The sequence below is a fragment of the Drosophila suzukii genome, chromosome 3, assembly GCF_043229965.1.
Source record: "Drosophila suzukii chromosome 3, CBGP_Dsuzu_IsoJpt1.0, whole genome shotgun sequence".
Taxonomy (NCBI): domain Eukaryota; kingdom Metazoa; phylum Arthropoda; class Insecta; order Diptera; family Drosophilidae; genus Drosophila; species Drosophila suzukii.
The window spans coordinates 7,807,736-7,833,220 of NC_092082.1; the positions used below are offsets into that span (position 1 = coordinate 7,807,736).

Genomic DNA, 25,485 nt, shown 5'->3' on the forward strand with positions numbered 1-25,485 from the left:
TTTGGGTGTTTAATCTGCCCATAAGCTACGACTACAAATAGCTTGAGATTGAAATTAATTTTCTGGCCAAACCGGATCTCATGTTCAGAGCAGCTCATTAAAACTCATTACAGGATCTACGTAGCATCTCCAGGCCATATAACAGGGTAAACAGGAATAGTTTCGCCTTGACAAGGACTCCCTCCGAACGACCTTTTGCATAATCTCGAGTTTCATATTTCATTAATTAAAATTATGTTCCAGGCAGAGCAGATAGCCGTTATAGTTGAAGCACCTGCTCGGTTGTAGACTCATTAACAGCCCTCCCACACACACATTTATATATATATTTAGCCAAGGGATGAGTTGTGCAACACAATATCATTGTTGCTTTGATTAATGATTTGCACAAAATCATAAAAGCTTTTCTGCTTCCCTAAACCCTGCCCACCCACTCCATCCATCACCATCTTCATCATCGTCGTCGTCGTTGTCGACGGGAAAAAGGTTTCGCATTACAAAAACGTTTCTAATTAATACGAAACAGAATGTTACCGAATATTGAAAATGTCTATTCAATTCGAAATTGTCATACGTAAGTCGAAACCTCTCGAAATGAAAGGAGGGTTGGGGTTGGGGGGGTTCGTACGTAATGTGAAGCCTGCCATTATTATGCTAATTAATTGACATCAAAAGCAAAGAAAATGGAAGAGCCCAGGCCTAGAGGAGCAGCTCTTTGTTAAACTTATTTATATATCAAAATCAATGACAGACGACAATAGATGGAATTGCTGGTTGGTGGAGCCCATAAGCCGCTTTGAATAGAAATGCAAATTGAAGTGCGCGTATGCCAATTATTTTGATATATATTTTTTGTATATAATTATAATAAGATAATAATGAGCAGTCGAACAAAGGAAGCAGGTGCTTTACGCAGGTACCCAACGCTGTCATCGCAAAATAATGGCCTGTAATAGGATTTCCTGTTCCCCAGAGATGATGAAAGATGGCGGAAACGAAAGGAAAGAAGAGTAGAGCGGAAAAGCCGCCTATAAACATGCAATTTCGATACAACTCTTGACTCAACTTGACTCCGTTCACTCCACTTATTTTTCCAGGGAGCATCCTCCAGCCTGGTCGTCAAATACGCCGACACGGAGAAGGAGCGACAAATACGGCGCATGCAGCAAATGGCCGGTCACATGAACCTCCTCAATCCGTTCGTCTTTAATCAGTTCAGTCCGTACGGCGCCTACGCTCAGGTAAGACCGCCACCCCCGACCCCCCTTTAAATGTATACTACATATAAAGCAGCTCCCCTCTCCACCGGAATTGCAGCAGCAGCAGCAGGCCGCCCTGATGGCAGCCGCTGCCACGGCGCCCGGATCCGCTGCCTACATGAACCCCATGGCGGCCCTGGCAACGCAGATACCTCACGGCCTCAACGGCACCGGCCAGCCCCCCTCGCTGCCCTCGCCGACCATGCCCAACTTCAACATGGGCGCCAACACGCCCAACGGACAGCCCGGTGGAGCGGCTGCCGCTGCCGCTGCGGCGGCCGCTGCGGACGGCGTCTTCACGAACGGCATTCCACAAACGGCATTCCCAGGACGTGAGTATATTATGAATTATTAAAAAATATTAAAAAAATATTCCTGTCATTTTGTTTAATTATATACCATCCAAAATATAAAAAAAACGTTAAATATTAAAAATTTAAATTTTAAAACCATTTAAAAGACCCTTTAAAGATCATAGTTTTGCATGTTATTTAAAAATGTTATCTGTTTTGCATTAGCTTTCACAATCTTTGGAATAAATAATCGAATTTTGAATATCTATTGAAGATATATTAGTTTGTCAAATTTGAAAAATGAACTACTTAAGATTTTATTTTAGTCCATTAGTATTTTTTATAAAGTAACAATACGAATTCAAGAAAGTACTTAGTTTAACCCAAGTAAAACCACCCAAAAACAATTTAACATTTAAAAATCTATTTTTATTAACAATTTAGAAGATCCTGATCAGAACCAAAGTTTTTTTATCTACACAAGCAGCATAGGTAATTAATCAATATTGTATCATTTAAAATTAGATTTAAAATTTTTATTTCTTAATTCAACACCAAATTTTAAATAAATACTTATTTATATAGTTCATTTAAGTTAACTATACAAATTTACATGGTTTATTTATTTTTCAAAAACAGAAAAGTACCTTATCATTTTTGTAAACGTAACAATCAAAGTTAAGAAATTCAAGTTTAATAAATAAAACCATGCAAAATAAAAAAATAACTAAGAAGACCCTAATCAGAGGCTATGTTTTTTTGTAACTTACATTAGAAATATATCGAGGGCACTGAAACTTTAACAAATTTTAGCTATACAACGTTTCTTATTTAAAGACGAAATCAGCGTAGAACTACTTAAAATTAAAAAAAATGGAGTTAAGAAACGGGGGTATACTTATACTTTACAGTATAACTTTATAATTTCATTTAATATAATAAATATATATTTTCTATAGCCACTGAACTCCTCCTTGCAGATCCACTGCACTTGACTATACCGCCACAAGGTTTGCCAAACGGCGATGCTGCTGCCCTGCAACATGCCTTCCCTGGTCTGCCACCGTTTCCAGGAGTTGGTAAGTGTTTTCTAGCCGGATAAGAATAAGCTTTAATCCTAAGTATTAGATCCAAGACACGCTTGGCGGCAAAAAACAGAACCGCCAGACAATATTTGATTGCAATTTGCTTAATTTTCAAAATGTCATTGAGACTCCATTCACCCGAAATGAGTAATTTTGCCATGTCATTTGAATCGCGTTCAGTTACACATTTAGCCCCATCTGCATCATTCATGGCATTGTGTACCATCCTATCGTCACCACCATCATTTTTATTATTAGCATCGGATTATGTTCCAATGAACCCCAACCACAACAGCAAAAAACAGCCCAATCATTCATTACTGTTTTTATCGAATAATTAATAATTGTTGTGTCATGCCATAAATATTTATTGTTAGTAAAGTGTTACATAACTCTAAAAAATAAACTTGATATGATTTTTTCTTTGTGCAAAGGAAGACAAGCTTCCGATCGTTGGCTTTTGATTTATTCGATTTTTTTTTAAACCTAAAATATTTTTAGAAATTTGTTTAAATCGGTGAGCTGTTTTGAAAACAGCGTTCTAACCCCATTCTCAAATCCAGCCGATCTACTATGGCTGGTTAACAACATTTAGTTTGATTCTTTAGAAATTTGTTTCATTGTCTGTGGATTACTAAAATATGAGAACTATTTTAAATACCTAAAACAAATATATATATATTTATACGTATTCTTAATTGTTGTGTTGTCTTTATAAATGTTTCGGAATTTGTGTAAAAACCAAAAACAAAATTATTTATATATAATGCAGCCTTTCCCGCCGTCTATGGACAGTTTCCACAAGCTTTACCACCTCCCCTAGCGGCGGTTGCACCCACTCAGCGTGAAGGTAAGCTTTTCATTATAATTTCGTTTATCACCTATATTCCCATAAACCCAAACTTTCCCGATTCCCCCCAATACACATCCGTACGTTTGTTTCAGTTCTTGTTAAGCGATATTGCATTTGACCTTTTTCCCAATATCGAATGATTTCGGGTAAATGCAAATACTTATCTGTTTACATTGTACATGTTTCTCCCGATTCAGAATTTTGTTCGATTCTTTGTCATCGTAAACATGCTATACACACACACACACACAGATACACTTACACTCGGAGAAAAAATGGTGTGATATCGCCTTCGATCTAGCCGACAATGAGCAGTAATTAATTTTATTTGTTGTGCGGAGAGAAATTAAATTTAAAACAAAAGGCCATAAAAATTAATTACTTTGCATACTGCGTTTCCTTGGTCCTTATTTTATTTTGATAAACATTTTATCCCTTTTGTTGCCACCAAACACACCCACTGCCAAAAAGTAGAAAGGATGCTTTTTCGGAATGGAATGGGCCTTCAACCCTTTTGTTTGGGGCTGGCGAGCAAGGCGTAAATCGTTTTTAATGGCTGCATTCAACGGCATTTTATGCGATCGTAAAAATTACATATAAACTGCTTAAAATCATATAAAGACCGTCGGCGTATTTCGAAGACATTTGCTCATAAAATTTTATGTTTCTTTTTCGGTTCGTTTTGCTCATCTTTTTGCCTTTCGGCAGGGCCAGAGACACAAGTAATCCATTCTCTTCCCGTAAAACAAAGTGTGTGGGTGTGGTTGTAGCTCTGTGTGTGTGTGTGTGTGTGTGTGCCTGTGCCATATTCATTTGTATTGGTGTGTGTATACTACCTATATGCTAACTATAAACCTAACTTGAGTGTAAAGTTCGTTTGGTTCCATTTCGATATCTGTGCGCCGTAGTCTGTTGTTTCTCTGTGTATCCTCTAGACCTTACCTGCATGACATACACCCAGTCACACACACACACACACCATCTAAGTGTGGATCCCATATAGTAATAATACCCACACATAATACACCATAATACATCATATGGGAACTTGGGCTAGAGCTAAGCTAACCACTTAAGTATATTCATTAGGCATCTCTAGAGTATATGCATAGAAACCTCCTTAAACAGTATGTCATTTAGACTGTTCGTTTGCTCATGGTTTTGGTTTTGGTTTCCTATATTGCGCCCTTAGTTTTAGTTGATTCAGTCCAGAAACAAGATCAGCCACAGCCACACAGACCACAAATGAGAAATTCCAAAATGAAATCAGACCAAGTCAAACAAAAATCGAAATCAATGCAAACAAGACAAGAACAAGCAAGCAGACATAACTCATAAAATTATGAATTATGATTTTCCTCATTATTAAACTTAATTTGTTCTCTACTTTGTTTCTTCTCTTTAAAATGTCTCCCTTTAAGATTTTCTGATGTTCCCAGGATGTTCGATATCCGGACCCGAGGGCTGCAATCTCTTCATCTACCATTTGCCCCAAGAGTTTGGCGATGCCGAGTTAATGCAAATGTTCCTGCCCTTTGGCAATGTGATCAGCTCCAAGGTCTTCATCGATCGTGCTACAAACCAGAGCAAATGCTTCGGTACTGTGATATATTACTGGGAATTTTCTGAATTTTTTAATTACAACGAATACTTTCCCGGACAGGTTTTGTTTCATTCGATAATCCCGCCAGCGCTCAAGCGGCCATTCAGGCCATGAATGGCTTCCAGATTGGCATGAAAAGACTGAAAGTTCAATTGAAGCGGCCAAAGGATGCCAGTCGACCCTATTAACAATCGGAGTTCCTTAAACGCAATTCACAACAACAACAACAATTACAACTACAACCAACTGGGGCAACAACATCAGCAACAGCAGCTTTGCCAACAACTACAGCATTTTCCGCAGCCACGCCCACATCGGGCGGACTAAGCTCCGCCTCCGCGACAGCAACAACAACAGCCCACTATAATAACCTTAGCAGCAGCTTTAGGCCAACTTTGCCCACTGAGAGCTCCACCCACAATGCCCATATGCCCTACACATTTGCCAGCTGGCGCAGCGGTACCTATTGCTATCGCAACAACAATAATAACGACAACTGCAGCGACAACAACAACAGAAACGATCCAGAGTCTCAGTCCCAAAACGATCCACAACAACCCAATACCAATTGCTCCAAAGTGGAACTGGTCGAGAGACTATTCATGTGGCAACAGCAAAAGCGAAAGGCCTAAATGCAACATCAACGGCAACCACAACAGCAACCAGAACAACTGCAGCTACAATAAGGAGCAACTATTGATGGGGTGAGCAGAACTATAGATTAAAGATCGAAAAGGATTTTAAGAAACATCGATACGGTATTGAAATTGATTGAATTTTGATTATAATATCGCGTTTTTGATTGACATCGCTCATTTACTAAAAGAATAATAATATATGTTATGATATCCATTTATCATACGATCTTAAAAGCTATCACGTTATACTATATTTCAAGATATCTCATATTATTCTAGTAACTGAGCAATATATCATACCTGACCTTTCCATTTCTTATAGATCCCCACTTAAGACTTCCTTACTAATAACATTGCTTTCCCTCCATTTCAGATGGTCGTCAGCCATGCTATGTGAAAACGATTATAGAAACTAAATACATGCAAAGAGTATGTAACAAAAAAAAAAATAAAAAATAGTAAACAAGAAAAATGTAAATTAAAAAAAGAAAACACCTTAGAGCTGAAAAAAATGAATAGATTTATATATATAATATATTTATATATATTTATCCGATTATACATTCAACTGAATGCAGTACAGCAGTACATACAAAATAATAAGAGAAAACCAACCACAAACAAAATTATAAAAATTGAGAAAAACCGAACGAATGACAGAATTTTTGCCAAAATATCGATTTAATAAAAGTATATATTTATAGAAGCAAGGAACAAAAACATTGATATTGATAGTTTTGTTAACAACTAAAGAACAAGAACATTGCACACCAGTACACTCCCCACACAGAACACAAAACTTGAGACAAAAACTGACTGGCAAGAGACCAAAATTATCTGGGTTTTCAAATAAAAAAAAAAAACAAAACAAAAAAGAATAAAAACAATTAAGGACGATAAGAGCAGCAACCATTTTATATGAGTAATTGGTGATGGGAATTTATAAAAATTAACAAATCTGCGCAAGGAAAATTAGTTGAAAAACAAAGCAAACACAAAAGAACAACTATTAAAACTGAATTTGTTAATCTAATGATGAACTCGATCGGAGTTTACAGTTAATCGAGTAATTAGAAGGCAGCAGTTAAAGGAAAGGGTTAAAATATAGATGGGACGTAGAGGAAGTTAGGTGAGAAAGAAGACAAAGTAGGTCTGCAACTTTTTAGCATTTAGTGGTAAGCAAAACGGCAAAGATTCAACAGATGCATAAACAGATTATATGTACACATGAAAAATTAACACAAAAATTCGAATTTAATTAATTTTAAGTAAAACAAAACGGATATAGGAAGTTAGAACTAGGCGGGACAGAGCAAGCCACTTAATATATGCGACATGCTTTGAGGGCTACGTCCAACCCCAAAGGGTTCGACCAGCCTGACCACGAGCAAAGATATCATTTTTTATAATACATAAATGAGTACTAATTTTAGAAATATTATAATATGGATTTGTTAGAACTATTGAAGAGAATCAAAGTGACGAAAGCTAAACAAAAAACATTAAAAAGATTAACAAAATACAATATCTAAAGCGATCATTTATGTTGGCCCATATTCTCGGAGGGAGAAAATTCTTGTAATTGTTTAAACTTCTCAACTTGTTTGATTCGATACCGTTTGGTTTATCATTATATTCAAGAAATCGTAAACGATTTTATAGAATAATAAACAAAATTTTGAATAAAATCAAACAACAACTTTACACTTAAACTTAGCTGCTTTCAACAAAAACAATTACAGGTACTTACAGATATACATGCATATATATATATATATATACATAGAAATATATAATAAAATCAAGAAAAAAGCAAAAAGTAAATAAAAACACAAGGAAAAGGAAAGAAAATATAAATAGGGCTACTGAAAAAATGGAAAACATAAAAAACATTTTGCTATGGAAGTATTCCTATAAAAAATATATACAAAATAGATATACAGAACAGCAGAAAACTGAAAGTTTTGGCCACTTATTTTCACAACCAGCTCCGAGAAAGATACCGATACAGCTAAAGAATCAGATTCCGATCAAGTTGACCATAGCGCGCCCTAGCCAGACTAAGCAAACTATTTAACACTAAGCGTATATTAATTATTATTGATTGTTATTATAAACAAAAACTTACCATTAGAATTTTTATCACAGTCAAAAAGGAAGCAAGTATTTTTTAGCAAAACTAGAGAATTTATCACGGCCTATTAAATTTATTCTAGCCTTTTGTTTCGTTTTACACCCTGACATAGGACGACACAATACCCCCGCACACCTACACTGAAATCTAACTAAATATTATTGTCAATAAAGAAACGTAAAAATGAGATCTTTATCCGACATTTACTCAACTGTCTGTTGAATCGAATCATTAACAATTTAGCAGCAAAATCTGTACAAAAGCAAGAAGAGGAGAAGGACCGAAGAGTCAAATCTACAGCTAAATATGCCAAAAAATAAGATTATGGATAGTGAAAAGATAAAAAGGAGGAGGGTGGAGAAAAATTAACAATTATTTAGAGTTTGTATAGTGAAAATGATAAGTTTAGAGTCGCCTAGTCTGTGGGTCCTGCAGGGGAATCCCCATCTGCGGGACGTATTTGATACTAAAGATATAAAATTTAAATATTAACAAATACAAATATAAAAAATATAAGAAATATTTAAATATGAAAATAAAATTGTTATCAGAGTTAAAGTTAATTTTGTTACCAGTGCAATAAATACTTTGGTGCAGATACTTATGGGTTCCCTCTCAACCAATATCAATTTCAACTTCAGTTCCAGTTTACATTTACGTTGTGAGTATTGCCAGTCGGATCAATGAGACAGTATTAGAAATCTGTGGAAAACATTATATTCAAGGTCAAATCGAATTAATCTGTTTAGTTTTTCCTTTTTGTTTGAATCACAAAATGTTAGGCCTCGACAGGAGAAATATTGTAAATATAGAAAATGAAAACTAAGGCGGATGAAAGTCCCACACTGAGAAGAAACGAATGAAAATGGCAGTTATTTAACGACACATGCATACAAGCATAATTATATACATACCTACAAACATACAAGTACATAACATATATATGAAAATTATCAAACTGATTTTAGCGCCTATTCAAAAGTAGTTCAGCCAGAGACACCCAAGAATTTTGACAGCTTTGAATTAAAATGCTAAACTAGAATTTTACTTCGGAAAAACTCATCCAGATACACGAACACACTACATGTATTTACGATCTTGTATGAATCGATCTAGTCAAATTCAAGTTAATTATTGCATAATGAAAATTAAACCTTAATGATGAATAAGAAGTATAAAAACCAAGTCAAACTATTGAGATAATAATAATTTACTATTATTATGTACTATGATTATGATTAACGAATTATAATTTATTTATGTATTGAAAATACGAACACAAGTATTTAAATTAATATATAAAAAATTATTATTACAATTATTATTATTATTATTATATGCTATTATACAAACATTTTTAGATCATATACACTATACTATAAAACATACGGAATCAAGCAAAATAATTCATTTTGTGCTAAACTGATTTTGGCAAAATTATGCAAATTATATACCAAGAGGAAGGATACTAAAACCCTAAATTATCGTAACTATTATTTCTAAAGCATAACACACAATAAAACTAAACTAAACCAAGAGAAGCAGAACAAATAAAAGAGAAAACAAATTGAAAAACCAAAATACAATGCAACCAACTTGTTTTATTTTCTCATTATTTTCCGCGTCTGTGACATCCGGCTTTTGAATCATTTCAATTGGCAGATACCAGGACAGACTAGGTCACATACCCCCGAAACACACACAATCCCAACTTGCAACAGAGGACTGAGAATTTGGCATAATCCCCAACCCGATTTAAATATCGTTTTCCCATGTTCTCCCTTAAGTATCGTTTGATAAAAACTAAAAACAAAAAACCAAAACACGAAAAGGGCTGTGACACGAACGTTTAACAAAAAGTGTGAACAAAATCAAATTTATTTTTTGTTTGCGCTTAGTTTGATTTTAATGTTAATTTTAAAGAGCGGTGATAACAAGAAACCACTAAAGCCAAATCAAAATTAACTCGATAAACGAATAAAAATACAATATAAACGAACAATTAAGTCGCTTAATTCAAATTCGAAATGAAATGTGATGAAAGCAAAAAAAAAACATAAATAACTAACAAAAAAACATGTCGAATTCATATTAAACATTAACGAATAGAAAAAGACAATTGTACCTTGAGCATAAAGTGTAAAAATTGGAACTCGTAAAAATTATAGTATTCCTAGAAATAAACCATAGATAACAACCACATTAACTGAAAATGGACAGGTTTCGCCCATCTGCTTGAGGGGATATGAAAATTGGCACATTTCTTTGCAAGTTTTGCCAAAATCCAGTTTAGTGCCAGAGAAATCCTTTAGAGCTACAATCTGCATTTAGCGTCGTCATATTCCGCGTTTTCACTGTCTCTCAATTATACGCACACACACAACGAACTCACCACCATATACATGTACACACCCATCATATCAAATGCGCGGATATGCGAACCGTAGTCTATAACTTGGCACCTTTCTCGGCGATTCTCAAGTTGTTTAGCTAACGGCGAAGAGATATGAAATCGAAGGGACCCCATTGGCATTGCGTTTACTCCTGATTTGTTCGGTTTGTTTTAAATTTCCATTTTCCGTTCGTAGCCGGCTAAGCATAGCGCTAATCTAAGAATAAGCATTGTACATTACTAATGAAAATGAAGTCTCTTATCGATGATCGTTCCTTAAACTTAATCTATATGCGAATAGATTTTGTCCTACGCATAGTGTATTTTTATTATACAAAGTGCGGAATGTGGCATTCTTATAGAATGTTTATTACTCTATACAAAGCATTACTAATAAAAACTAACTTCTTTATTTATTATATATACTATACACAAATATATTATATACTAGTTAATGACAAGGTTAGACAAAGTAGTGAATGAAGCTTACAACACTGACACGGAAACAAAAGAACATGAACAAACAAGAAGAACAACCAAAAAACACTGGAGTCCAAGTTTAGAACTTACTAATCAAAAATATATTTAGATACACTTTTCTGCAGGTATTTAAAAGAAAGTAAAAGTAAAGGTAAAACTAAACTAAAGCTAACGATAACGATAAATAACGATAGAGACAAGCACTTAACCCCACCATAACCAAGGACTTACCAAAATTGCATACACTAGTTTTCTAACTACACCTACAAGGACACCCAATCAACACTCCAACTAACACACAGACACAGTTACAAGGGCCCAAAAAGGCGAAGGGACGAAGGATCTAGTGTAAGATTGATCGTTAGAAAAGGAAGGATAGGGGTGCATATCTTTTTGCCAAGCCTAAAACATTTTGCCTTTAATATTTATAACGCATTTTTGCTTTGGTTTTAATAGGAACACAAGAATGACATATTGGATACAGGGTAATACATGCAGTTAAATCTAAATACATAGTAAACTAAACCTATCAAGTAACTATGATAATTTCGTATTGATACCGAAACATTTCAATTCATTTGTAATATAATTTCCCCCCAAAGCTTTCGCACTTTTTTCGATACGATATTTTTAAGCTCGTGACACACTTTTGAAGCTTTGCTTACCAAATAGATTTCGCTTGGATAGGCATAGGGTTAGATCCTTAGAGTATCATCAACCATGGGCATAGATGGGACAAGGAAAGGCGGTAGTAGCCATAGGAATATAACAAAACCAGCAACAATAATTGGCGGCGCTTGTAAGAAAGCTCAGAAAGTGCATTTAAAATACAACAAAAATATGAAAACAAAAGGGAGGAAAGAAAGGAGAAATTTAAACATTTTTAAAAGCAGAAACTAGTCGTACTTATATAGACGATATATTATAATACTATTATTATGACAATTATTACTATTACTATGAACAAAGAAAGATTTATTAGCGAGCTAAGGTCAACCAAGCATTATATAAACCAATTTTGCAATTATACAAACCGAATCGGATGGAATGATATGGGAGGAATAAGTGTACGGCTGGAGATATTGGCGTTGAAAAGGCCCAAAGTTATTTTTTGTAGATAAAACTGTTATCTTTTAGTACTTAGCCAAATGTTAGATCGAGGTACGAGATACAGAGATATAACTCATGTAGTTGGCAGCAGGCTAATCGAATAAAACCAAATGGTCAAAGCGAATTTATATTGTATATAGTATAAAATCCCTCAAACAGAAACCCGAACCAGGGGGTTGAATTATTGCATATTATTAAAAAAAAAAAACATTAAAAAAAAGAAAGCTAGTCTAGATTTTAGCATCAACACATCAGAAAAATACATACTTATGTACACTTGGTATTTTTTGAGTGTAGCTTGAGATGCGTTTTTAGAAACTATTTCTCAGATGCAGTACTACAGCTACAGCTTCTTTATACACTCTATATACTTTTCGTTTAGAAATCCGTCCGTATTTAGCATTATGCAAACACACAGACACTCACACACACGTAAGCAACGGCATGTGTTTTGATTTTGGAAACTTAGCCTCACTTTCAATTGATTTGCTATTGCCCAAGAGTTATGTAATTACATTCGTCTTTTCCGAACCCCAGAACAAGCCCACACAATACAAGTACTTAGCCATGATTACATCAATCCATTATTTGAGATTTTTGAAGAGCACCTTTAACGAAAACAATAAGAAATTAGCAGCAAAATGTGAATGAGAAACACAAACGAAAACTAAAATAAAAACCTAACATTAAAATTCAACAAATGACATTTAAAATTAAGAGAACTTGCACTTAATATTAGTAGCATAAATGTATAAAAAACAGAAAATGCAGATATAGAATTCTTATCAATTTAATTTGAAGCAAAGCAGATTCCAACACGATTCGTGATCAGTTCCTTTAAAATCTGTCAAGAGGAATTTCGAATTCGGAAGAGAGAACAAAACCAAAACCAAAACCAAAACCAAACGAGACGAAATCAAGAATAACAACACATGAATTAAATGTTAAATGTAAAATGGTTTCAGAATCAAAAAGAATAAAATATAAATAGAGCATAAACAGGATCACTGGCACTGTGAGCCCGGAACAGTTCAGGAGTTTTTCTCTAGTCTTTCGTCTATCATTGACTTTGATTTGAATTCTGACATCGAATGCACTTTGTACACAAATCGAGCATTTCTCACTTTACGCATTTTTTCAACTACATCACAAAGGAAACGGATATAAGGCAGAAACATGCACACAGCTATTACATGCATACTCACATATATTAAATATGACAAAATTTATATTTACACACATAAAATGCCGAACTAACGAGATGGATGGTAAGGATGTAATAGTCAAAAGTAGTTGATCGAAACAGACGGACAGACGTGAAGAACAATTAAGTAAATCATTTATAATAGCAACAAAAAGGTCTTTATATAACTATTTATAGAAATATACGCTATATACTATACATATATGTACATTAAATACAATCTATGAATAATGAAACCAAAATGGCGAAGTGTGTAAAATTGTGCATTCGTTCATTAAAACAAAAGGATGAAAGTAAACACCGAAAAAACAATACAGATATATATCTATATATACTCAATCGGCCTTTTCCGCGATGTTTTGCCACGCGGAAATCGGCTGGAAGCCCACAACACAAGTAAATGCTATCGAACAAGAAAACTATTAATTAATTATGGACAAAACTATAAATATTTTAATACTTAAAGCATTATTACAAGAAGTATATTTTAAACATTATTTATGCGACTTACTGCAGGATACCACATAAATAAACCCAGCATAATAATAGACGAGTACATACTACAGTAACAATAACTACCGATCGATTGAGGAAGACACCATCCCCACACCAACCCCAGGTTAATTTCTGATCAATTTCTTTCCCTGAGATCTGCTAAATTCCGGAACACACTGAACCAACCAACTATGAAAACACAAAAACTGATGCAGTAGGTGCAAAAGCCAGATTAGTTAGATGCAGATCGCGGCGAGGGGCTAACAATAAGGAGAGATGGAGATGGTATAAATCGTAATAACAGAAATATCAAACACCCTAGTATTAATTATTGCCAGTTTCAAAATATGGGCAAGCAGTGTACATTTTGTTTCGTTTGCCAAAAAAAACTGGGCGTCGCTGATGGGCGACATTGATGATAAGGATGATAGGGTTGATAAGGATGATAAGGATGCGGGGACTTATAGTAAACGAGGAGCAGGAAATTGGATATAGAGAGGGGGAGGAGATTATAAACCAAGTTATAATTACAACAATTAAATTATTATTAATAATAATTATTATACACAAAAACTTATGCAAATGTGTAATAGGTATATAAACAAAGAACAACTGGCAAGTTAAATAAAACAAAACAAAGCAAAAACAAAAAAAATTATGAAAAATTAAAAAAAAAAATAAACAAAAAAACCACAAACCACAAAAAATGCAGAAATATATATTATATATACTTTATAGACATTTAAACATGAAAACAAAAACACAAAGAAGAAACTAAAAAATAAAGTTGCAAATAATAAACTTTTACCATAAAAATATTATTGAGTTCCCTTGTTTATTATTCTTATTCCAACGATATGGCAGGCCTGTCTTGAAAGTATTGGCCACCTGGCCAAATTGGCTAACAGAACGAAAACGAAACTGATTTGAATGGAAGTCGAATGCGGCGGCAGTTCGCATTTGCATATGGAATCGCGAGTTCTAACCGGCTGATCATAATAAAAAATCGAATTTTGACGGGAAGACTGTGATAACCTGCAGTGAAGTGAAATAATTCCCAGTGGAATGAGAACAACTTTCGATATCGGCGGGAAGAGAGTGAACTTGAGGCAAGGCCAGACTTAAGACCTGGTCGGTAGAATTCGCAATCGACATGGCCAACACACCGAGCAGCGTGGGCGATTGAAGTGGCAGTTATGGCCATAAATACAAATATGTACGTTCGCGTAAGCAGGTATTGACTGTGAGATATCAGCAGCAGCAGCAGCAGCAGCAGTCGCAAAGTCGCAGCTGCCGAATAGATGTGCAATACTCAAGAGCTACCATACGGATCCGTAGGTTGGACGCCGCTGGCCGGTGATGTAAGCTCCGGTTCGGTTCTGGGCTGCCAATTACCGCTTACCGCATACCGCTTACCGCCGTCTAACCGCCGTCTAACCACCGTCTAACCGCCAACTTGTAGAATGTAAAGCTTCTGCAGGTCGCGAAAAACTCGCCCACCCACTGCCGCCGGCAAAGCGTCATCACCATCGTTGCACAGTGATCTCTGCGAAGTTCGATGCGAAACAGTCGAAAAAAGATCGATGGGAAATGGCATTCCATCCAGCTTAAATCGGGTAGGTATTTATTATCAAGTGATCTGCGCTATAAGGCCTCTTATCGACTTGGAACACCCAAATGAGTCGCTTGAAGAACGCTGCCCCAAAAGGCGGGTTTTCGATTGTGCTTTGCATTCTGATATTCCGATATTCCAAGTATCGTCGGATTGCGCAGCAGAGAAAGTGATTAGTAGTGACTTAACCCACTGACTCTTCAGCCCATGACCTACTATAACAATACTGCCCAGAGGCATTTGAAAAAAATACAATCAGAACAACCAATTACCAGAAAAAATAACATTTAACCACAGCTATGGCGTCATACTTGTTTGTACGTTTTTTATACTCAAATTATTTGAATACAATTATGACATCAAGTTTTTTTGTATCAATCATGGTTGTTAACACAGTAAATATATGAAATTAATCAATTTGTTAGTGGAATATTGGTGTGTTATTTTTACTAACCATTTTTGTTTACTAATGTGGTATAGCTTATATTGTTTTGTTAGCAATACAAGTACAGATATACAAAGTTTTTGAGATATAAGCTGTATTTATCTTTTTGGGTTCGGTAGAACACAAACTTTTCACTTTTGGCTTTTACCTAAGGAGTGAATTTTTTTTTTAAATTGTATTATTTCCGCTATTTAATAGTCAAAATTCAAAAAATAAAGATTCTTAGGAAAGAGAAAGTTGATTTTAATTTGTAAAACAATTTAATAGAAATTATCATGATGCGACTATGAGAGATAGCATTTAAGGTCATGCTATCTTTCCAAAATTTAAAATATTTTTTTTTTAATATTTTTAGTATTTAGTGAATCAATTCTCTCTGTGTACCCACTCCAGGTAGAACCGGAGATGACCTATATTGCCATGTGCGCTGCCCGAAATAGAGGACCCGCCTCGATCCGTTGTCTATTTCGGGAGGTGTTTTTCTCTTCCTTTCCTTACCTTACCCGACAAATCATAATCCGAAAGAGGCGCAGGCGATTCTTAGTAGCCCTAACCCGAAGTAGCCAGGTGCTATAAATAAAATGCCATCAAAACTGAGCGATCGCATGTACGCATAACCACCAAGAAAGACAGCTGGCAAACTAAGTGATCGACCAGGTGATACCCTCTATAAGAATTGGGGAAACTGCTACCTAAACACAACCAATTTGTTTTCACCCTGATCCGTTGATACAATAAACAAGCTGGCGGGCAGAGCCCATGAATGAAAAACGTCGGAAAATACATCTTTCGAAATCGCTTTCTTCTTTTTGTTTTTGGCCGCCGCATTCTGCGTGGCGCTGTGGATATGGGATGATGTTTGTCCGATCGGCCAGAGAGGGGGTCGGTTGGGTGTTCTATATGGCCGGCAACAAGTTGGATTTTTCTAAAAATGAACACACACGAAATAGCTTCGTCTTTGGCGTTAAATACGGACCACGACATCCATCGGTGTGTCGAGCAGCGAAAGCGACAACGCATCTCGGAAAAGTCGAAAAAGAGCGAAGGAATTTGATTTGATTTTCCCTCTATTTTCCTCTATTGTGTGTGGGGCGGCGGTACAACTGTGCTCTCCGCGGCGGTCCATCTAAGGAGCATATTCCGAAGAAGCGATGCTTTCCGCGACTCGGCTTTCCCGCAACTAGTTGCGTTTTGGATGTCAACACGATGTACACGCGCACAGCGGCGATTCTGGTCGACCAACTGCCACTGGCAGCGTGAAGTGAACTGTGGACTGTGACGAATTTTTTGGAGGTGATCCGGCTGGGATTACCCGTATATCATCTTGAGCCAAGACTGAGAGACCGAAGACGGGTCCGTCCGAAAGATATACGTATTCATCCGGGGCACCTTGACCGTACAAATCGTGGGAAAACTAGGTAATAGCCATAGCCCATACCACTAAATGATATCCTATAACTGGCTGTTTTAGATTTCATTATCATCCATTCAGGCCTCCTATTTAAACCTTTTATGGGCATGCTTTTGGCCCAGGGAATCGAATTTCATGCACAAAAACAACACATTTCATTTTCGGAGCGCAAATCGCGGTGCGTTTGTGTGTGTTTGGCGGAGAGAGCGCCACTTGCCAGTTCCTCGTAGACATTTTAAATAGAATTCCCGTGCTGGCCACCGATCTAGAGAGAGATCAGGCCTGCTCCTCCGCCTCCGAGTCCATCTTCCCCTTCCCCTGCCGGCGATCATCAAAATAACAACACAACCCGAGGAAAAACGTGTGTTTCTCACATCGCGTATACGCAACGTAGGGCTAGTTTCATATTTAACTCTAACTACTAACTGTTTTTAGGCAGGATGTATGTTATTAAAACTTATTTCTATTTTTTTAAAAATTCCTAACTTACCAGCTTCCTAATAACTCTCGATCATTGGAGCATCCTTTTCATCCAAGTTTCATGTTGATAAACATTCCTCATCTCTTATTAAAATGTTGCATTCCAGTCCGGACCAATGCTGCGTATACGCAACATATTCCTGTACATTACGTATTCGCCTCATCTTCCTTTGCATTTACCAACTAACTCTTCCTTTAACTCCCTCTTTTAGCCAGGATCAGAATGCAGGAACTGACGAGGGTCTGCGACCTGAACGGTAATGCTGCCAAAGCTGAGTTGGATCCCTCAGCTCCGACCGCCAGTAATCTGGAGCAGCTGCTGCCCAACATAAAGTTGGAGCACGATCCCGACCTGGAGTGCTGGCTGCCGCCGGAGCACCCACAACTCCGGCTGGACCTCAATAGCACCCGGCTGCTGCTGCAGGGCTCCGACGACCCACTGATCTCGCATGGCGCCACCAATGATGGCCACGACGAGGACCATCCCTTCAAGACGCTACTGGCCCGCAAAAGCCTTGCCCACGAGACACCGCACAACGGCACCTGCAGTCCGCTGACCAAGCAGCAGCTGAAGGCCAATCTCCTGATGGGCAGCCGGAAGGCCAACAGGCAGCCTGTGCAGCTGGAACCCTCTGCTCCCACGCCACAAAAGACAGTAAGACCAGTGCCGAGCCAAAACCGATCCCAAAAACGCGGCGAGGCAGGGGCCATGAAGCTGCGATTCCACCACCAGGCACTGCCCGCCGAGTACGCCGCCCACTACGAGGCCACCCAGGGTAGGAAGCCATCCAGGCCAGTGCTCCCGCCACCAACTGCTCCTCCTCCTCCAAGTCAGGCGCACGAGAACGTGCGCAGCTGGCTGCGGAAGATTGCCGAGATTCAACGCAGTGCGGAGCGCCAGCAACAGAAGCAGTCAGTCGCTCCTCGACCTCCACCTGGACCTCCCACCTCGCGATCCTCACCTATTGCAGCCACGTCTGCAGTGCCGGTTAAGAGTCCTGAGGTAGCCACCGCCTCCAAGCGCAGCTCCCTGAAGTACGCCGACCTGCCCTACATGGGCGAGATCACGCTGGATAACTACAAGCCACGACGCGGTCGAAAGCCCAAGAAGGCGGACATCTGCCACCTGATCTACAAGAACTACGGCACTATTGTTCCAGCTTCCGTGGCGGCCATGCCAGTAAGTGCTGCTCCGCCGGCGTTAACATCCACGGTATCAGTGCCGCCCGAGGAGCCACTGAATCTCTGTCTGCGGGACCAGAGCGGCGATCGCTTCTCCATCTCCAGCGGCGACAGTGAGAAGCCCACGACGAGGACCACGCCCACAACGACCACGGCCACGACGGACAGCTCCTCCCACAGAACCACGCCACTTGGTTCGGGGAAACCCTTAACTCTAGAGCTGGCCGGAAGCGAGGATCAGTCCTTGTCAGCCGCCAAGTTGATGCTACAGCCAGGAGGACTCTACTATCAGCAGCTGGTGGAATCCTGCAGCCTGGGCGGGATGCCTATGCCGCTGGAGACTATTGAGAAGGACAATCAGCTCTCACTCAAGATACCCATACCAAGTGGTTTCTTCACCAATGAGACTGCGCCGCTGGCCATGCGGAAGCGCAAGCGGTCGGCCATCTTCATACCGCCCATGCCCGCCGAGCACTCGTCGAGTCCCTCCAACGAGGTCAGCATCTGCAAGTTCAAGTTCACCGGCGGGGCCAAGCCCACGTTGCAGGAGAAGAAGATGCTCTCGGTGGACGCGGAGGGCAACTACCGGTACTACAATGGCACTGGGGATAAGACCATGCGGGGCTACGAGTTCATATCGCGCGATCAGCAGCAACAGCTCCAGCAGAACCAACAGCAGGGACAGCAGGAGAAGCTGTTTGTGGATATCCCACCACCATCCACCGATCTCAGTCCAGAGTTGCTGCACATTTCGCCGGAGTCGCCCACATCAACGCTGCTCCTGCCCAGCAGCAACCACTTGATGACTGCCGTGGCGCCACAAAGTCCTGCATCTCAGTGCTCCAGCTCCCAGAGTCCCATGCCAGGCCAGACGCAGGCGAAATCCTCCTCGGATAGCGACCGCAAGAGGCGATCCTCGAGAAGATCCAAGCAGCGCGAGAAACTGGAGAAGACCTTCAAGGAGAAGGGCTTCCTCATCCAAACCCAGCAGCTGCAGTCTGCCGAAGGAGCCACATACTGCAAGTTCAGGCAGCTGAAGAAGTTCACGCGATACCTCTTCCGCAACTGGAAGGATCACATACCGGAGAGCGACCTGGCCAAGCACCAAAGCGGTGGTCGCGAGGACAACTTACCGGGTGGGGAGACGCAGACCACGTAAGCCATCCGGCAGGAGATCCGGGAACAAGCCACACACAAAGCACTGCCAAAGATTTAAGTTTAAGACCTGACCTGATTATGGCCGGTCCATCACCGGTCGGCGTTGCCAGTTGAGGCTGGAGCAGAGCAACCCATGCCGAATCCGATTCCGTCCATGCGGGCTGCACCACAATCCGATCAATGATCCTCAGCCGCGCTTCCTAGTCGTTCATCAGTTTTTCTAGTGCATAATAAAATGTTATTGTTAATAAATAAACTCAATGTTTAACCATACAAGATATAACTTAGTAATTTCATATTAAAAATGGTACAACCAATTGGTTAAAGTATACAAATATTCAAATTATAGGTAGTCTATGGTAAAAAGGCATCGTTGTTTGTATTTTACAAAATATCCGTCAATACAGTAACGTGTTAGTACAAAAGATAAACTCCAAATTGGGCGATAAGTCTTTTAGGGTTATGCTCGCTCTCAAGGTCGTTTCAATGCCATTGCGAATACTTCTCGTTATCATCGTTATGCTTATATAGAAGATGTCATTACATCCCGGTTCCAGATTATCCTAAATGTTAGTTACAGTTAATATATAAAAAATTCCAAAATGTTTGCTGGTATGCTTAGGTAGACGATTGAATTTTGTCTCGAATTCGATCGAAAGATGTTTGGAAGGTGGGGCGAGCCCGTGCTCAGATAAATTCTCACTAATATTGTCGCTCGATTTGGGGATTTGGTTGCTTGATTAGTTCAGGTGGCAGTTCATTCATTTGGGTATCCTGGGCCAGGCTTGGGCTTACAACTAAAAAACACGTTTCCTTTTGCTTGCAATCGATTTGTGCGTCTTTCGTCATCAATTCGAACTCATTGAGCTCTCATGGTCCTTGGCCGTCAACACTAGAGAGTACTCCGGCACCCTGGCATTCATGGGGCACACGTACTCCGTCCAGTCTACGTCGCTCTGGCCCTTGGAGCTCTTGCGGCGCTTCAGCGAGAACTGTGTGCGTTTCACCGGCTTCAACTTTGCAGTGATGTTCAGCGGCTGGTAGCCGGGTGCCGATTCGGCATCTCGCTTGCTCAGGATCACCGGCCGACCCACTAGCTCCTTGAAGTGCATGGCCAAATGGCGGCGCAACAGGGACTTGCTTGGCGGTATCGACAGCAGGTCGGCCAGCAGATCCGCATTGAATCGCGGCTCGTACAGCATCAGAGCCCCGTGGACACCAGCACCACGCAGATTGGGCGTGTACTCGGACAGGTCGATGGTCTGCAACCAGCCCATTATGCGATGGGCTGTCCACAGCTCCACGTTCTCCTTATCCGGACTGGCTGCACCCTCATCCTCGCTGACCACCTTGATCGAGCGCCTTATCAGTCCCTCTGCGTTCCAGGACATGCGGCGCATGCACAAGATGCCCGCTCGAAGCGAGGCTATGTGCAGGCAGGAGCTAACATGCAGCTGGGACAGATCCTCAAGCGTGAGGCGGTGCAGCATTCGGCCGTCGACCTTGGCCACCATAAAGTAATCCTTGTATTGGGGCAGACCAATGTCATCCAACCACCGCAGAACCCAAGCCACATCCAAGCTGGATGCTTTTAAAGTAAGATCGTCGAATTCCTTTCCAGTTAGCTCATCGACGGCCAGCATAATCTTCTTGCGGTGAAGCGGCAGCTTTAGGCTGAGCTCTCGTTCGATATCAACAGGCGAGGCGGTGAAGATTGACACAGAGGGACTGGCCTTCAGCCATTTTCTGGGGGCGAATACTTGATTTAGTTATTTGTTTTGTGATTACGGACTGCTGACTCACCGGCAGTTATCTTCGTAGCATCCCAGGCCCATGTAGGCCAGCCAATTGCACACCTCCTGAACTCCCCAAGTGGTCCAGTGCTTTTCGTTCTCACCGAAGAGGGGCGTCTGGGCACTCCACTCAATGCGTCCACCGGCGGTGGATCTGGATCCTCCGCGTCGAAACTGCGGTTCGGCCTGCTCCAAGGCGGTCAGTTCGCAGTTGCTGCTATTGCTGCGCCGCAACTTGCCGAGTATGTTGCGCAAGCCGCGTGCAGATCGTTCCCTCAGCTTTGGTGAGGGCGTGAACTGCGACATGAAGCTGGAGGTCATAACATCCTCCGCCTGGTGAGGATTGTCCTCGATCAAGATTTGTTCGTTCGAGGCGAAGGCCACGTTCCGCTGTTTGCCGCTGCTGTTGGCATTCACGTCCAAGGCACGGTTGTTATTGTTGTTGGCCAGCTTGCCGTGCGACCTGGGCAGGCTGTGGAACTGCGGCTTGATCTGGTGGCGCAGCGCCGACGGCGGCGTCTTGGGGGAGCCCATGAAGGCCTTCTGGTTGATGTTGCTCAGACTGCCATATGGAATATTGGCGGGAATGCCGCCACCTCCATCGTTGGCTTGCTCCAGGGCAGTGCGATGCAGCTTCAGCTCACTTAAAGCACTCATCAGCTCCAGCTTCTGTGTCTCCAAAGCCGATCGCGAAATCATCTGGCGCTGCAGCTGCTCCTCCTTGTTGCACAACTGCTGGCTCTTCTCGGTTATCAGGCCCTCCAGCTCGATGATCTTGTCGGCCTGCTCCGAGACGCGCTCCGCCAGCATTTGATATTGCAGAGCCAGGCCTTCCTTGTCCCGCTGCAGGCGACGCATCCGCTCGTCGGAGTCCTGGCGCGGTATGTGCGTCTCCAGCCAGTCGCTGATGATGGCCGCCGTCACAGGATCCGGGGCTGGAGCAGCCAGGCCGACCTGCAATGGTAGACATATGAACTGTTAGCTCCCTTGGTTCTTATCTTGTTTTGAGTGACTCACCTGTTGCAGAGCGAGAGCCAAAGTTTTTGCTGTGGACAGTACATTGGTGGCCGAAATCAAGTTGCGTTCGTTGAGGGTCAGGGAAGCCCCTGCCCCTGCTACCGATACCGATCCCGCCTGGGTGGCCGTGCTGGAGATGAGGCCGTCCATCTGCTGGAGCGCCGCCTCGAGCATTTTGCTGCCCTCCGTCACTGACGCCATGGAATCCAAATCGTAAGCCTCGCTAATCCCGGGTGATCGATGTGTGTGGGCCGTCTATTGCGCGGCTAGTGCATCGTTATGTAAGCAGCTCAGGCAAGGCACGTCATTTCGCACACATTGGTGGCAAATTGGCATCTATGGTTATTAATTTTAGGGCTAATGGGGGAAAATATCACGAAAATAGTTTAGGCCTATCGACTTCGATATCGCCAGGCGTTGTTTGTCGAAACCTATCGGTCTATCGGCTATAGCGAATACACCCACCGGATAGCCAGCACACCCACCTTATTGTTTTTATTATAAAGATATTTTGGTATTATCGATAGCCATATATATATCATGCTTTCGAAATTCGATAGAACAGTAAACTGGGCCAGGCGATTACATTTTTGGACAAAAAACTTGTTTATACAATAAAAGCATCAAACATTAATAAATATGTATAAAGGTAATTTTTATGAACTTTTCAAAGCATTCGGTGAAGAAGTTTTCTTTATCATACTTTTTAGAAATTCAATCACAAATTTATAGAAGTACATATCTCACGCCTAAATCGGGATGCAATAACTGAAGTTATGGAATACTGAAACCCATTCGAAATATCCAAAAATCACACATGAAAATGGGTTAAAATTGTGACTCTCTTTAAAAAATAATATTTAAATGTAGAATATTAGAAAATTCCACCACAAATTCATAGAGGTATCCCACTTCAAAATCGAGACCCAATTACTCAAGTTATAGAATCTGGAAGTGCAGTTTTGGGCACCCATCTGGAAGTCATTGGAAATGCGGAAAAATTGAACATGAAAATGGGTTAAAATTTGGACCATCTTTAAAAAGGAAAATTTAAATGTGGAATATAAGAGAATTCAACCACGAACTCATAGAGGTATCCCACATCAAAATCGGGATCCAATTACTTAAGTTATGGAATCTGGAAGTGCAGTTTTGGGCTCCCTTTCTGGAAGTCATTGGAAATACGGAAAAATAGAACATGAAAATGGGTTAAAATTAGGACCCTCTCTAAAAAAGAATATTTAAATGTAGACTATTAGAAAATTCCACCACAAATTCAAAGAGGTATCCCACGTCTAAATCGGGAGCCAATAACTTAAGTTATGGAATTGGGAAATTTAGAACTTCTTTAAAAAAGAATACTTAAATGTAGACTATTAGAAAATTCCACCACAAATTCAAAGAGGTATCCCACGTCTAAATCGGGAGCCAATAACTTAAGTTATGGAATTTAGAAGTGCAGTTTTGGGGTCTTATTCTGAAACCCATCGGAAAAATCGAACACGAAAATGGGTTAAAATTTAGACCCTCTTTAAAAAAGAATATTTAAAAGTAGACTATTAGAAAATTCCACCACAAATTCAAAGAGGTATCCCACTTCAAAATCGAGATACAATTTCTCAAGTTAAGGAATCTCGAAGTGCAGCTTTTGGATCCCATTTTGAAACCCCATTGGAAATACGGAAAAATCGAACATGAAAATGGGTTAAAATTGTGACCCTCTTTAAAAAAGAATATTTAAATGTAGACTATTAGAAAATTCCACCACAAATTCAAAGAGGTATCCCACGTCTAAGTCGGGAGCCAATAACATAAGTTATGAAATTTAGAAGCGCAGTTTTGGGGTCTTAATCTGAAACCCACTGGAAATACGAAAAAATCGAACATGAAAATGGGTTAAAATTTAGACCCTCTTTAAAGAAGAATATTTAAATGTAGACTATTAGAAAATTCCACCACAAATTTAAAAAGGTATCCCACGTCTAAATCGGGAGCCAATAACTTAAGTTATGGAATTTAGAAGCGCAGTTTTGGGGTCTTATTCTGAAACCCATTGGAAATACGAAAAAATCGAACATGAAAATGGGTTAAAATTTAGACCCTCTTTAAAAAAGAATATTTAAAAGTAGACTATTAGAAAATTCCACCACAAATTCAAAGAGGTATCCCACTTCAAAATCGAGATACAATTTCTCAAGTTAAGGAATCTCGAAGTGCAGCTTTTGGATCCCATTTTGAAACCCCATTGGAAATACGGAAAAATCGAACATGAAAATGGGTTAAAATTGTGACCCTCTTTAAAAAAGAATATTTAAATGTAGACTATTAGAAAATTCCACCACAAATTTAAAAAGGTATCCCACGTCTAAATCGGGAGCCAATAACTTAAGTTATGGAATTTAGAAGCGCAGTTTTGGGGTCTTATTCTGAAACCCATTGGAAATACGAAAAAATCGAACATGAAAATGGGTTAAAATTTAGACCCTCTTTAAAAAAGAATATTTAAATGTAGACTATTAGAAAATTCCACCACAAATTCAAAGAGGTATCCCACTTCAAAATCGAGATACAATTTCTCAAGTTAAGGAATCTCGAAGTGCAGCTTTTGGATCCCATTTTGAAACCCATTGGAAATACGGAAAAATCGAACATGAAAATGGGTTAAAATTGTGACCCTCTTTAAAAAAGAATATTTAAATTTAGAATATAAGAGAATTCCACCACAAATTCATAGAGGTATCCCACTTCAAAATCGAGATCCAGTTACTCAAGTTATGGAATCTAGAAGTGCAGTTTTGGGGTCCCATTCTGAAACCCATTGGAAATACGAAAAAATCGAAC

At 39.8% G+C, this 25,485-nt stretch overlaps 3 protein-coding genes across 36 annotated transcripts in view; 2 read left to right on the top strand and 1 right to left on the bottom strand.

Annotated features, from left to right (window-relative positions):
- Nucleotides 1–14,362, top strand: part of bru3 (bruno 3) — a 273,316-nt gene extending 258,954 nt beyond the window's left edge. For 9 of the 34 annotated variants that reach the window (XM_070996712.1, XM_070996721.1, XM_065864883.2 and 6 more), the window contains 7 exons: nt 1,098–1,241; nt 1,294–1,591; nt 2,512–2,631; nt 3,410–3,487; nt 4,912–5,088; nt 5,154–5,797; nt 6,105–14,362. In XM_070996712.1, coding sequence (XP_070852813.1) covers nt 1,098–1,241; nt 1,294–1,591; nt 2,512–2,631; nt 3,410–3,487; nt 4,912–5,088; nt 5,154–5,281 — 945 coding nt within the window. In that variant the 3' untranslated portion in view covers nt 5,282–5,797; nt 6,105–14,362. The remainder of the gene's footprint in view (nt 1–1,097; nt 1,242–1,293; nt 1,592–2,511; nt 2,632–3,409; nt 3,488–4,911; nt 5,089–5,153; nt 5,798–6,104) is intronic. The other 25 variants (XM_070996716.1, XM_070996722.1, XM_036814462.3 and 22 more) reach the window with 9 other exon arrangements.
- Nucleotides 14,363–14,929: 567 nt separating this feature from the next.
- LOC108013334 (AF4/FMR2 family member lilli) lies at nt 14,930–19,835 on the top strand. The gene is made up of 2 exons (XM_017079134.4): nt 14,930–15,162; nt 17,707–19,835. Exons 1-2 carry the CDS (start codon nt 15,105–15,107, stop codon nt 19,833–19,835), a joined length of 2,187 nt encoding a protein of 728 aa, XP_016934623.3. The 5' UTR covers nt 14,930–15,104.
- Nucleotides 19,836–20,097: 262 nt separating this feature from the next.
- Liprin-beta (liprin-beta 1) lies at nt 20,098–23,070 on the bottom strand. Its single transcript, XM_017079138.4, has 3 exons — nt 22,645–23,070; nt 21,638–22,581; nt 20,098–21,580 (listed from the first exon to the last, which is right to left on the bottom strand). Exons 1-3 carry the CDS (start codon nt 22,843–22,845, stop codon nt 20,683–20,685), a joined length of 2,043 nt encoding a protein of 680 aa, XP_016934627.3. The 5' UTR covers nt 22,846–23,070; the 3' UTR covers nt 20,098–20,682.
- Nucleotides 23,071–25,485: the final 2,415 nt, after the last annotated feature.

Coding starts and splice junctions, on each gene's coding strand:
- Liprin-beta (XM_017079138.4), bottom strand. CDS start 22,845: ATGGCGTCAGTGACGGAGGGCAGCAAAATGCTCGAGGCGGCGCTCCAG. Junction 22,582..22,644: donor TGGCTCTCGCTCTGCAACAG/GTGAGTCACTCA, acceptor CTACCATTGCAG/GTCGGCCTGGCTGCTCCAGC. Junction 21,581..21,637: donor TGCTACGAAGATAACTGCCG/GTGAGTCAGCAG, acceptor ATTCGCCCCCAG/AAAATGGCTGAAGGCCAGTC.
- LOC108013334 (XM_017079134.4), top strand. CDS start 15,105: ATGCGAAACAGTCGAAAAAAGATCGATGGGAAATGGCATTCCATCCAG. Junction 15,163..17,706: donor TTCCATCCAGCTTAAATCGG/GTAGGTATTTAT, acceptor TCCCTCTTTTAG/CCAGGATCAGAATGCAGGAA.